Source organism: Helianthus annuus, chromosome 15 (genome assembly GCF_002127325.2).
Source record: "Helianthus annuus cultivar XRQ/B chromosome 15, HanXRQr2.0-SUNRISE, whole genome shotgun sequence".
Taxonomy (NCBI): domain Eukaryota; kingdom Viridiplantae; phylum Streptophyta; class Magnoliopsida; order Asterales; family Asteraceae; genus Helianthus; species Helianthus annuus.
Genome location: NC_035447.2, coordinates 162,435,253 through 162,450,183, shown reverse-complemented (window position 1 = coordinate 162,450,183; position 14,931 = coordinate 162,435,253). Strand labels below are relative to the sequence as shown.

At 38.2% G+C, this 14,931-nt stretch overlaps 1 protein-coding gene across 1 annotated transcript; it reads right to left on the bottom strand.

Annotated features, from left to right (window-relative positions):
* Positions 1-61: 61 nt before the first annotated feature.
* On the bottom strand, positions 62-9,468 carry LOC110915079 (transcription factor HHO3). Its single transcript, XM_035984534.1, has 4 exons — positions 9,304-9,468; positions 877-1,011; positions 262-576; positions 62-155 (listed from the first exon to the last, which is right to left on the bottom strand). Exons 1-4 carry the CDS (start codon positions 9,424-9,426, stop codon positions 126-128), a joined length of 603 nt encoding a protein of 200 aa, XP_035840427.1. The 5' UTR covers positions 9,427-9,468; the 3' UTR covers positions 62-125.
* Between the last annotated feature and the right edge of the window lie 5,463 nt (positions 9,469-14,931).

Sequence of the window (14,931 nt, the reverse complement as noted above, 5' to 3'; positions counted from 1 at the left end):
GTTATCTCGAGTTAGGGAAACCTGCTTTGGCCTAATAGGTAGAATACTCTCACCGAGGAGCTGTTAACGGTATTCACCCTGTAAATGGCTTTTTACTTCATCATTTGTGAGCCCATCCACCTTCATTAATTCTCGAATTTGTTTAGGTGTAGCAACTGCATGATTAAAAATATTTTCAAAATCAAATACCAATTTAATAAATAAATAAATAAATTAATTTGAAATAAAATAAAAGATATTAAAAAATAGTAAAATATTGACCATGTGCACCACCGAGTTGTTGAAGAGCATGAAGAAACTGTCGATGCCATTCTGGCGACTAACACCGTCTAGCTTTCCGATTCGACTGCCCTTCATCTTCACCTTTTCTCCCACCACCACCACCACCACCACCACCGCCAACACTCTTCGCCGTGGAGCTGCAGCAACCGCGGGCTCCACAGCCGGCGCCACCAATAATTTCACATTTCCGACCGCCGGAGCTTCGTCGGAACTCTTTTCTTTCCTAAGCGGATGAAAAGCCCCACACCCATTTCTTGTTACCTCCACCACCGGAACTCTTTTTGGTGATAACTCCTGAAAATTGCATAAAAGACCCATATATTAAAAAATAATCAAATTATGGAATTTAAATACTTTTTTCTGTATGATCATTCCAAACGGAAATTATATCAAAATAGTAAGCAAACGGCAACAACCTACACCCGCTAATTCTTTTTGGATGGTAAAACTGAATATTTTAAAAATTACATGCATAGATCTTTGAGTCATAACATTTACCGTAAAGTACGGATGACCCGTTGACATGACTAAAATGGGGTCTAACGCAAAGAAAGCAAAAGTATCAATTAATTTAGAAATTAGTTAAAGTATTACCAATGGATCTGGGGATTGAATAGATAGTTGAGCATGTCTAAGCCAATCTGATTTTTTCGAAGATGATTTATCTGATTTGCTGGATATCACTTTGGATTTATTATTTAATTGATTTAATTGTTGTTCATCTTCTTCGTCTTCGTCTTCATCTTCACTAATTCTTTTAATAGGAATAAATTCTTCCAAAACCGCGCCTAAACTTGACGTCTATTTAGAACACTCATCTTGTCCATTGTTATAATCCGTCGTCGTTTCTGACATTTGTCGGCTACTTCCTTCAATTACTACAACAAAAAGTCATAAAAACACATACATAAGATTCATAATTACAAAAAAAACATTAATATTATTACATACGCATACATTGAGTAACAAGTTCAAGACAAAGAGGAAGCTCACGTTCAAACACTTGAATCTTTCGTCTCTAAGATTCCAAAGCTTCAAGAGAGAGAGAAGCAGGATTGATTGCAGGTGAGAGCTCGAGTAGGCAAGTTGAAGAGCCGAGATAGTCAGGGTATTCGTGGGGAGTGTTTGATGATGAAATGCACGCAAGGGTGGAAAGTATTCGGCCAACAGAATATGCAGGTTGGGAGATCTTTCAGAGATCTATTTATGATCAGGGCTCGTTGCAGGATGCAGAGAGAGAGCGCCAACATCGAGAGTTGATGGAACACACTACCCGACTTGACCGGATGCACCATCTGAACGAACAGATGGAATTAATCATGTGGGCGTATGACGAGAATCAGTGGAGGAGGCACTCGGATTATTACCAGGGTGTACCGTATGTAGAAAATCCACCATACGAATGATATGTGTGAGATTGTCGAGAAATATTGACTAAAACGTGTACGATGCTATGCATGAATAGTCGTTTGAATAAATCATTGCGTGTATTGAATCAAAATAGATTGAGTTTGACGGAAAAGGAGAATCAAGTTTGTGAATGTCAAAAGAATATGAAGTATCTGATTGCTATGTGAGATGTGTTTTGAAAAAAGGAAATACTACTCTTGTTTCAAAAAGGATTTACGTATGTCGAAGATTGTTGGTTCCTATGAAGTCTCCTTGCCCACGTGTTTGGAATTTCGATGGTACGTTGAGCGGTATTTGAAAAGATTTTCGAAAACAGAAAATTTGCTTTATTTAAGGTATTTCGTATCATAATACGAAGAGTTTTATATTAGAACCTTTGTGAAAAATTTCGTCCTTGAAAAGAATTTCAACAAAATGAACTTAGTGATTTTGATAAAAGTTTAAGTAAAGCGATTTATTGATGTTGAAAAGCGTTTTAGCAAAATGATTTATTGATTTTGAAAAGAGTTTTAGCAAAGTGTTCTTATAATATTTAAAAGATTTTATGAGTATGCGAGAAAAAGTTGGGTTGTTTTACGATTGAGTACAAATGTCTTTAGTACAATGATATAATGTGAGCATGTTTTAGTGATTAGGTCGAGTATGAAGTTCGTGGGCAAGAGACTCATTAGTCTGATTAAGTAAATAGGTAGCACTTCACAAAATTTTGAAAATTGGGTGATAAAACATTTAAGGTACGATTAGGAATTTCGTGTATGTGATTTATGTAAAAGAGATTGTAGGGTAAGATGTATGTTTAATAAAACAATGAATTTTGAAATTTTGAATAAGTAGGGAAAATGATAAAAGATTTAGGTATAAAACTTGATTTGTGTGGTTGACATAACAAAGTCTCTTAAAATGAAAGTTTGGTAATGATCACCAAGGTAAGGGAATCACCCCTAGTTCGTTGGTGAGGTCGTTTTAAGAAGGGAATGAGCGGAGCTAATCATCAAGGTAAGGAATTCACTCCTATCTAGACGATATGCCTCCATTTTGGGATTACGAGTAATGTAAATCTTGTTGGTGACGTTTTTGAAAACATGCACTATAAGTATATGAAAAGATTTAGTATGATGTGTGTGTAACCATCTTGAAAATAATTTGAATGCTTGGAAAGGATAGTTTGAATCGTGATAAGCGGAAAATTGATATTAGTAAAATGGAAATTTGATTTAAAACTTGGATTGTTCCAAAACAGAACTTTTGATTAAACCAAAGTGGTCGAAAGTTCTTTTGAGTTTGGGAAGCATACTTTGGCCTAATAGGTGGAATACTCTCGCCGAAGTTTCCGTTAATGGTATTCACCCTTCCGGTTACTACATGTCCCTAATCAATAGAAAGTTCGAGACTTGGTGGGATTTTGAAAATCAAGGAGTGGGACTTGTTAACAAAGTGCGGGTTTCACCTCTAACTTGACAACGTCGTACCCTAAGTGTGGTTAGTACTCGTCGGGTCAAGAAAGTAAATTCCGACACATTGACGAGGGTCCACTAGATTTGAAATGGAATTTCTCCATCAAGGTGAGGATTTCACTCCTAACTTGATGGCAAAATTTGTGCAAAAAGAATAAGTGGATTGAGAGTCATTCACCAAATTGTGGGTTTCACGTCTATTTTGGTGAAGTCGTCTCATTTGTATAATACGAGTGTTTTTCGAGTTTAACATAATCGTGTAAAATGGCCTTAGGAAAGGCATATGTTTTGGAATAGTAAAACAAGTGTGAGTACATAAAAGGCATTTCAAGAATTTAGCACATAAAATACGTTTCAACAAATTAGCACGTAAATCAAGTATGGTCGAGTATGGTGCTTAACTATAGACTAGGTCAAAAGCATGGCAATTTCCCTAATTCTCTATAGTTAAGGCTCTGATAACAATCTGTCACACCCCAATCGACGGCGGAAACATCAGGGTGAAATGAAATAGATTGCTCATTACTTAAAACACTAAATTGTGACAAGTATTTAACAATAAATTTCATTTCATTGCTAAAAGAATCAATTACATTGTTTGAAATCGAATAAAACAAGTTGAAACAAATGAATTACAATACAACAAGTATTTAAAGTTTAAAATGCGTTTCTAGGCATCCTACTAAGTTCCGTGCATCATTATCATCATTATCAAAATCCTGCAACATGTTTTAAAGTATAGTTCAATACAAAAGTATTGGCGAGTATACAAGTTTTGGAATACTAGCATATAAGTATAAAAGATAAACTCAAATCCAACATGGCAATTGATATACAAAGTTGAAGCTAGCATGCATAACTATAGGCCAAACCCGAGTGTCCACAAGAATAATGTGCATCCCTCGTCACCGAAGTGAACGAGACCGTAATGTATAATGTGCATCCCTCGACACCGAAGTAATTGAGACCGTAAAGCATGTTAACTTAACAATACCCCGTCGGGTGGTGTGCTACTCCTATAGCGCTATAATTGTTAAGGTGGGCTAGCTAAGTTAATGACAAATAGAGTGCATGTAAGTATTCTAGCATAAACAACCTAAGCATAACAAATAACATGTTTGGCGGATTGAGTGATTGAATAAGTTTGATTACGTGTATTGTGAATTTTGATAGTTGAAACATGTTACACCCAAAAGTGCATTAAAGCGTAAAAAGGGTCAAGTATACTCACAATATTGCAAAGCTTTCCGATTATCCGTGTTTTGATGAGTTAATGAGAATAAGAGAATGAATGTGTTCGATGTTTGGAGTTTATGGAATGTTTGGATTCAGAATTAAGTATAAAAGTATATGTATGTAGAAGTATATCTCGTCTATACACTCGTTTGGACACTAAGTTTTTAAAGTGTTTTCATGGGTCCTGACGTGCCCATTAGAATCACAAATGAGGAATAAAGAACAAAGAAGATATAACTTATATTCGCAATGTATAATCATGATTCGATTAACATCAAGAATCCGGTTATGTTTATATTTATATGTTTTATAGTATAGTCATAATATTAACCTAAAACTAAGTCCATCATAGATATCATAGATTATCATGTAAGTCAAGCATGGAGGTTTAACCTCATTGTATGATTCAGCACTACACAAATCCTCACAAGGATGACTCGGAGGGTCATGAATAACAAGAATGAAAAACTAACTAATGCATGCTCAAGTGTCCAAGTATATCCTAACCTGGGTGAACCAACACGACCTAGAAAGGTAATCCTAAGTGCCGGAGGCTAGGCGGGGCTATGTTACATTGATACTAGGAAGTCACTTGAGTGTTTATACACAAGTTCACAAGTGAAGGAGTGGAACTAGATTAGAAAGCCCAAGCTCCCATGGTTCACACTTCACACGTCACAAGTTCATCATATGAAAGATGATGAATCATGGTTGCTTTCAACACTTGGATTATGATATGTATAAACTGAAAATAAAAAGTTTTTAAACTCATAACTTGATGGAAATCACCTCAACAAAAACTCACAACTATAGACTAAGTTGTGAGCTTGGTGAGTGCAAGATTCCACCAAGTTTTAGCAAAGAAATAAAAAGCACATGAACATTGAACAAAAACAGAAATTTTAGAGCTGTTTGCCCCTCTTAAACTCATAATAATCTATTCCTAACAAGTCTCATAACCTTAGATAGGTTCAAGAACAAGTAGGCACAAGATAACATCAAGAAAACATAGTTTTATTAAAGCATAACAAGTATTCTTCCAAAAAAAAAGTTTGGACCTTAAAATGGTGTTGTTCCACCTTGGTTTACCATGGTAAACCTGTGGAAACATTCCTATAGGTGTTCCTAGCTTTGTGGAAAAAAAAATGATGAAGAAAAGTTAAAGAAAATGAAGTTGCAATAAGTTTATGTAAATCAGAAAATAAATCTGACTTTGGAGCTTTATGTAAATGATGTATCACGTGATTACACCATGGTGAATCTTGGATAACATCATTGAAGGTCATCCAAGTAGATTGGTACTAGAAAACGTGAAGAAAATAGAAGAAAAGGTGCTCAAAACTCACTGTTTTGAGCAATTGTATAATTTGTAAAAACTTGAAAAGTTGGATGAATTGAGAGGATTTGGGAGTGTTTGAGGAGTTTGGAAAGTGAAAATGGGTGTTAGAATAGGTGTATATATATTGGGGGATTAGGGTTAAGTGTTAGATTGGTATTAAAGAGAGTTAGTTGGGAGTTAAGGGCCAAAAGGGGACCAATCCCGTAGCTGAAATGGGTCTGATGCGGATCAACTGGCTCCCGCGGGTCGCGGAAGGGGAGCACCACATCTGCCGCGACACACGACCGTGGTCACCCGGACACAGTTCGCAATTTGACACAATTGGTCCCTGTAGTTTGATAATAGGTATACTTTTTTGTTATTTCAAGTATGTTAAACATGCACTAGGTGTATAATACATATAAAAGAATGGTTTATGTATAGGAATGTATAAATAAATAATCATATGTATAAAGTGTATAAAATACGTATTTTATGACCGTTTGCTTGTAAGATAAGTACGTGTTTTACGAGAATGAAGAACGAGTATCAAGTATGTATAAGATTTGAAGGTAAAACAAGTATGATCTATCGAATCATAATTTAAATGAAATGATCAAGTTTTACTATGATAAAAGTTGCAAATTATGAAGGCGGAAGTAAAATATGAATGCGTTATGGATATAAGTTTCCAAAAATGGATGTATAAACATTCTTTTTAATTAAGGTAAGTTTCAAAAAGTGAGCCGTTGTAAAGAAAGATAGATTTGTGTTCATGACTCGAGTGACTCAACATTTTGAGCCAGCAGTTATTGTTCCAGTGGCCAGCAAAACCAGAGGGTGTGGTTCTCATAAAAAGGTTAAATCAAAACGTGAGCAAGCTATGAGTTAGGAGGAAAAGAAAACCAGGATATGTAAAATCTGTAGGGAGCCTGGTAAGGACACCCGGAAACGAAAAGTTTAAACCGAAGCCAAAACCATCTCTTGGCAAAAGCTCATCAAGGATCAACACTTTGAGGTCATAATTTAATTTAAACAATTATGTTTTCTATGTTTTTAGTTATTTTTGGGAGCACAAACAGTTTGTGTTTTTAGTCGATTTTGACACGATGGTCATCAATAAATCCGATGTCTTTATTCTTTAGTTGTATTGCAAATGTTACTTGAATCATTATTAACTTTAAGTGGTCTTTGTTATAATATAGTTGTGTTATATGAGATTGCTCATATTTTCAATAGGTTGTTCACCAACACCTTACACGATATATTCACTTATGTGCATTAGATAATAACTATTAAAGGACGTGTTCCAAGCATGTGATGATGGGGTGTTTATCAAGCATGGTGTAGGGAGTTTACTTTGTGATTTATTTAAACAATTGTGTGTTTTCTTTGTCTTTATGGGCGAGTGTAGACTTGACAGTTTGGGATAATATGCGTTAGATTCCTGAGTTTGCGGATCAGCAGGATTCAAGATGTGCAAAGAAGACGCTGCAAGCGATTATATCCACGGTTGTTTGGCTGTTTGTGTAATTGTGTTTTGGTAATTAATGAATGATATTTGTTGTTCAAGAAAAAAGGAATCTTTTTTTCTTTCTAAACCTAATCTTTAAGACGGGTTGTGGCAAAGGTTATTTGAGCGATACATGGGAACTCTTGGTCTTGCGTTGGGTATATAATCAGGTAAACGGTTATGCTTTATCGGGTGACCGGTTAGGTAAATGGGTATACTATCAAATCCTGTACCCGTCCCAAACCCACGAAAAAAATAAAACGGAATCTCCATACCCGTCCCGAATGTCTAGGGCTTTGAGCATTCCCTTAAGTGCCATCCTTAGCTTTGGCCCATGTTAGTTGGTATCAATGTTGGCTAGGTGATAAAGATCAGGGCACCCACTTTGTCGAAAGGTGACCTCAATGGAGTCAAACCATTGGATCATTTTTGTCGCCCCATCTTCGCTCGTAAACAGCATCGGGATACATGTGTTAAACTGTTTGAACGTGAAGGTTGACTTGGGTGGGTCGACTTTAGATCGACCGTGGCATGAGGGGATTCGAAGTTGTTGGGGGTTTGGATTTTACTGATGACGTTGGGGATAACCTTGGCCATTTGGTTGGCCATGAACTTCATCATGTCTTTCTTGGACATCGAATTGGCGTTGGAGTTGGACTTGGAGTTCTTCCTTAAGTTCGAGTTACGGTTGGAAGACAACTAGAAGATCGAAATAGGGGAAAAGGATGAGACTTGATTATAATATGTTTAGAAAATCATGTTTGTTTTGCATGAATGAGTATAATAATATTTTCACGTAACACGTAGGTTTCACATAGTTTGCACAAGTATAACACGTATTCACATTGTATAACTATGAATAAGGATGAAAGGAGTGTAAATTTAGTTTGTTCTCGAGCATTAATATTGTTTTAGATTGCGGGTAACGTGCGATTCATGCTTTGGTTTTGAAACGAACAAGGTATCAAGTATAAAAATACATTAAAATGGATATAACGTAAAAGAGATTCAATGTAAAACTTGGAGTGTCTCGGAATGAAACTAAGAATATTCCAAAGTGATCTAAAGTTTTCTCTCGAGTTAGTGAAACCTGCTTTGGCCTAATATGTAGAATACTCTCACCGAGGAGTTGTTAACGGTATTCACCCTGTAAACGGCTTTTTACCTCATCATTTGTGAGCCCATCCACCTTCATTAATTCTCTAATTTGTTAAGGTGTAGCAACTGCATGATTAAAAAGATTTTCAAAATCAAATTCCAATTTACTAAATAAATAAATTAATTAATTTGAAATAAAATAAAAGATATTAAAAAATAGTAGAATACCGACCATGTGCACCACCAAGTTGTTGAAGAGCATGAAGAAACCGCCAGTGCAATTCCGGCGACAACACCGTCTAGCTTTCCGATTCGACTGCCCTTTATCTTCACCTTTACTCCCACCACCACCACCGCCGCCACCACCCTCCGTCGTGGAGCTGGCAACAGCCGCGAGCTCCACAGCCAGCGCCGCAGATAATTTCACATCTCCGACCGACGGAGCTTCGTCGGAACTCTTTTCTTTCCTAAACGAATGAAAAGCCCTACACCTATTTCTTGTTACCTCCACCACCGGAACTTTTTTTGGTGATAACTCCTGAAAATTATATAAAAGACCCATATACTAAAAAATAATCAAATTATGGAATTTAAATACTTTTTTCTATATGATCATTCCAAAAGGAAATTATATCGAAATAGTAAGCAAACGGCAACAAGCTACGCCCGCTAATTCTTTTTGGATGGTAAAACTAAGTATTTTAAAAATTACACGCATAAATCTTTGACTCATAACATTTACCATAAAGTACGAATGACCCGTTGACGTAACTAAAATGGGTCTGACGCAAACAAAGCAAAAGTATCAATTAATTTAGAAATTAGTTAAAGTATTACCGATGTATCTGGGGTTTGAATAGATAGTTGAGCATGTCTAAGCCAATCTGATTTTTCGAAGATGATTTATCTGATTTGATGGAAATCACTTTGGATTTATTATTTAGTTGATTTAATTGTTGTTCATCTTCTTCATCTTCATCTTCGTCTTCATCTTCGTCTTCATCTTCATTAATTCTTTTAATAGGAATAAATTCTTCCAAAACCGGGCCTAAACTTGATGACTGTTCAAAACACTCATCTTGTCCATTGTTATAATCTGTCGTCGTTTCAGACATTTGTCGTCTACATCCTTCAATCGCTACAACAATAATTCATAAAAACACATACATAAGATTCATAATTACAAAAAAAACATGAATATTATTACATACACATACCTTCAGTAACAAGTTCAAGACAAAGAGGATGCTCACGTTCAAACACTTGAATCTTTCGTCTCTCAGATTCCAAAGCTTCAAGACAGAGAGAAGCAGGATTGATTGCGGGTGAGAGCTCGAGGAGGCAAGTTGAAGAGCCAAGACAGTCAGGGTATTCGTGGGGAGTGTTTGATGATGAAATGCAAGCAAGGGTGAAAAGTAGTCGGCCAAAAGAATATGCAGGTTGGGAGATCTTTCAGAGATCTATTTATGATCAGGGCTCGTGGCAGGATGCAGAGAGAGAGCGCCAACATCGAGAGTTGATGGAACACACTGCCTGACTTGACTGGATGCACCATCCGTACGAGCAGATGGAATTAAATATGCGGGCGTATGATGAGAATTAGTGGAGCAGGCACTCAGATTATTACCAGGGTGTACTGTATGTAGAAAATCCACCATACGTGGATTATAGCAGAGAGCCTCCTTATCATCCAGGCATGTCAAGGCATCCGACACCGCAAGTACATGGGTCTATATGGGTGCCCTCAGAATACACGACACTGCATTACCAGAGCTCTTATCCGTACCAGCCGCCACCATACAAATAACCATCTCAGCAGGAGCAACAGCCGCATCAGCATGGAGAGTCAGCAGCAGCAGGATTGGCCGATATCTTTGATATGAGTACATTTTACGAGCATCTCGGAGGTTACTGTGGTGGACCATCAGGTCTGTCATATAGATGAGCACTCACTGATATTGCTGTACTGATCAGGCCCACATCCTTGATCCCTTGTATTTTCTTTTATTTAGACAATTTAATTTTTGTTTGTGTTTTGGGTGGTGTAACTTTTGTGTTGGGAGTGGTTAACTGTGTTTATTGTTGGTTTGGTTGGGTTATTGGTTGCTCATGGGTTGATATTTGGTGGTACTCGGGTTAGGTTAATAAAAGGCATCAGACATTGGGGACAGTGTATCCCAAGTAAGGGGATGTGGTAACCCGAGAGGGATTGGTGAGTGAAAACGCTTGAATGATTGAAAGTGGTTAAAAAAGTGAGAAAAATGAAAAACTTTGTAAATTTTGAAAATTTTTGTCTTAAGCATGCTTAAACTACATGAAAACCAAAATTTTCAATCGCTAAAAGGTTTCTTGCTGATATTAAGCTAATCTAGATCCCTAGTCATGGTTGTCCCTTTAAGTTTCATGAGAGTATATGTCTGACAGGTGTTTTTAGAGGATAATCAAAAAGAGATACCTAACTAGGGGTAACATGCTTTAGGAATTACACATGCTACATGTTGGTAACCCTTATTCCTTCTGTTCTATGAGATGTTTGAGCCTACTAGAATTGTTAGTTTGAAGTGCATAAATGTTCATTTGTTGAGAGTAGGCCGTATGTTGCTATGCATTAGAACTTATGTGGTTTGATACATGCTGGGACTACGGTCTAGCTTATGCACATAGATGATAAAGGCATTAGGATCCCTTCATTATTTTATCCTTTGATTGTTTATCTAATACACCTTAGTCACCCATTTTGAGCCGTATATCCTTCGTTTGTTACACCCCTTGTGACCCGTTTGATTACCAACCGTGAATGACGATGTGTGTTTATATACTTGTAATCCGAAAAAAAACAGAAAATGCAGCCAAATTTATGGGTCAAACAACCAAAATAAGCAGCTGAGAAAAATATGTTAGTATTATATTGTTTAGTGTGATTAAAGATTGTCATGGTTTGGTTTATCTTTCTTTGTTAGCTATACACATAAAAATCCAAAATTCCTTACTTTTACCCAAACCCAAAACCCAGAAGTCCTTTTGATATGTGCTGTATTATTTGTTACAATGGAGGTGTGATTGCCATACAAGCTTATGAGTGCAGAGTATCATATTTGGTTTAGATTTATATATACACTAGTACATTACACGCTAGTCCAAATACAGGCGAGAGGAGTGCTTATTGTGAGGGGCGTGTTGGCATGTGTGTAGTATCATAAGCATGTTAGTTTTAGTTAGGCAAGTCTTAAAATTGCTTCAAATATGCATCATTTACTTGTTAGATTGTCAACCTCGATTGTGTTAGTCTATGGGACGAGTATGACTTGGGATCTTAAATTGCTAAATCGGTAAGGTATTTAGAAGTGATTCGTTAATATGGTGAGTAATTTTTGTGATGGTTGCTTGAGGACAAGCAAGGTTAAGTGTGGGAATGTGATGGAGAGGATTGTCACACCCCCAAAATCCACACGCGGAGTATCACCGCTTGGAGGCGTGACATGACCAGGATCCTAACCACCAATCATATTGAACGTATAAAGTAGTTAAGTATAGCGGAAGCATTTAAGTAACCCAAACAATAGTATGTATGATTTAACATGAGTGTTGAAACATTTTTCATGATCCTTTGCCCACAACGACCTGCTCCTCCCTGTGCAAGCTCCATAATGTTCCTAAGGTCCTGCAAGGCATGCAGCAAATAATCAACAAACTAGTTGAGCGAGTTCACAGAAAGTAAGTTCAGTAATGGAGTAGTATAGCAAACATTGCGTTCGTTTATCTAGTCATGCATCGTATTAGTTCGTTCATTGTTCATGTATAGTATTGATTCGTATCGCGGGCCATTTCGGCATGTATGCGAAGTTTAGAGAAAGTTCTCAAGTATTCTAGACTATGTATATTTGTATCGCGGCCACCCTGGCATGTGTGCGAAGTTTTAGTATATAGTTCGCGGCCTTTCCAAGGCATGTGTGCGAAGATCAGTCATAATATCGCAGCCAACCCCTGGCGTGTGTGCGAAGATCAGTTCAAGAAGGTATACTAGTCTAGCTGTATCTCATCATTTACCAACCTCACCCTGAGGACTATCTCATTAAGTTCCATTTACTAAGTATGCACGTATAATCATCCAATCCCATTCCCACCCTGGGAACCCCATGCCTTGGCTGTGTGAACTCACCTTGGGTTGCTCGGCAGATACACAAAGAGAAAAAGAGAGTTCTTGAACTAACAGTGGTCAACCACGTCCTAACAGGGTTATTACATAAGTCAGGTTCGCATATAGCACGTATGTTGTATCACATAGGTTAACACGTTGCAAGCATGCAAGGATTCATGGTAAACATGTACTCGTAACAACAATCAGATAAACAATCTAAGTGTTCGGCCCAAACATAACCCGGCCCAAATAATATTCTCCCAACCTATCAGCCCAATCAGATAAGTAGTCCAAATAGCAGAGGTGTAAACAAGTCCAGTTATTCGGCCCAAATAGTTGGGCTCGTGTTAGTGTGTAAGTCCAATTATGTGTCCGTGCATGGTCTCGACTCGCAACAGAGATTACGAGTCGCAACAAGGGAGATCTCGACAGATGCATATCCTTCGAGACTAGGTGGTTTCGAGTCCGGTCTCGAGTCGCAACGGGGTTACGAGTCGTAACTACTGGTCTCGGCTCATCATGGTTTAGTTACGAGTCGCAACCGGGACTCGCAACCATGGTTTCGGCTCATGCTGTTGTTGTGTGAGGTTCCGAGTCGCAACAAGACTCGAAATCTCAGTTTCGACTCGCAATCCGTGTGCCTAACAACTTGTAACAGTTTCCATGTTTCATGCAATCAGTTATGCCAATCAATTATCAATTTCCATAATTCAAATCAACTAACAGTTTCTCATGAATCCTACCAAGTATTATCGATCAAACAGGCAATAACAACATAAATTCTTATGAACCCTAATTTAACCATCTGAACAATAATACCACTTAATCATATTAAGTTCCGGTTCCATGCACGTTCATAATCTGATTTGCAAAACATCACAGCCGATCCAAAAGACATTAACATTAAACATCATCAACAATAAAATCCGATTTCGTAACATGTGGCCGATTAGCTAACCTATCCGACCGATCAATCAAGCAAGTTTGGCCGATTGACTAGCCGATCAACAACAACATCCTAACAATCCAGTTAACATGCATATCCAATTAACAACATATCTGATTAACAACATATCCGATTAACAACACATCCGGCCGGTTTATAATACGTTCGGCCGATCGAACAAAGCTTAATTTAACACAGAATCATTCAAAGCATGCGATCTTATAATCATTCAATCAATAGGTCACAATTAAACACTAACCGATCGGGTAGAGGTGATTCGAATTCGGGGTTGATGTCCGGCCGTCTTGTGTTTGCGAACGAGAGGGAGAGTTTGTGTGTGTTCTTGATTGCTAAGTTTTGTAAAACTAAAACCCTAGAGGTAATATGTGTATATATATATGTACGTACAAGGGATGTGGGCCGAAACCCCCACATGGGTTTTCTCATGGTCTCGAGTCCAACCATATGGACCGAGTAGGTTCTTGTAAATGTTTCACTAATCGGTTCAAGTATATGCAATCACATTAAATCACGTAACATGCAACATTCAATATAATCACGAAATCACACAATCGTGTAACACATAACCTATCATGTATTCGTTCAAGTAACATAGTTCACGTGAGCATATAACGTTACACAAGATAAGTCTAGAGTACGGGTTGTCACATTATCCCCAACTAATTGGAAATTTCGTCCCGAAATTTGGTATGCACTCACTGAGGAAGCTAGGTAAGTTCAATCGTTCAATGGTTTTTCCTGGGGTGTCACATCCTCCCCCCGTTGATCTGGAATTTCGTCCCGAAATTCCGAAGTAGTAGCTTCAGCCTCAGTAGTGGTAGCATTGGTTTCAAATAACTGGGGGTACTTTTCTGTCATCCTGTCTTCGCGTTCCCAGGTGTACTTTGGGCCACGTTGGAGTTCCAACGAACTCGAACAAGAGGGATTCTCTTGTGTTTGAGGACCTTCACATCCCGGTCCGTGATTTCAACTGGTTTCCCGACGAACTGCAACCGCTCGTCGATAGTTCGGCACCTGAAAGACATTGTGAACTGCCCCGAGTTCAGCTGGTACGTTCGATCTATAGGCTACCCTGCCTATGCGTTCTATGATTTCGAATGGTCCCCGACCTGATATTCCAATGGCTTCCTACGCTTGTCCGCGTAGGCTTTCCGACGGTCGCGTGCTGCCGCCATGCGTTGTCGTATCTGTGCAATCTTTTTCCGTGGCGTCCATAAAATCTCTGGACCCGTAATCTAACTATCCCCCACCTCTGCCCAACAAAGAGGTGACCGGCATTTACGCCCGTACAATGCCTCGAATGGAGCGGCTTGTATGCTATTGTGCTCATGTTTAATCGTGAGTCGAATGGTTTGTGCATTGCTTGCCAAAGTTCTGACGTGAATCGTGCATCGCGATCCGAAATGATGGACGTGGGCACCCCGTGCCTCGAAACAATCTTCTTTAAAATAGATGTCTGCGAGAGTGGAGAACTTGTCCGTTTCCTTAATCGGTAGGAAGTGTGCAGACTTGGTG

Coding starts and splice junctions, on each gene's coding strand:
- LOC110915079 (XM_035984534.1), bottom strand. CDS start 9,426: ATGTCTGAAACGACGACAGATTATAACAATGGACAAGATGAGTGTTTT. Junction 1,012..9,303: donor TTAATGAAGATGAAGACGAA/GATGAAGACGAA, acceptor GAAGACGAAGAC/GAAGAAGATGAACAACAATT. Junction 156..261: donor ACAACTCGGTGGTGCACATG/GTCAATATTTTA, acceptor TTAATCATGCAG/TTGCTACACCTAAACAAATT.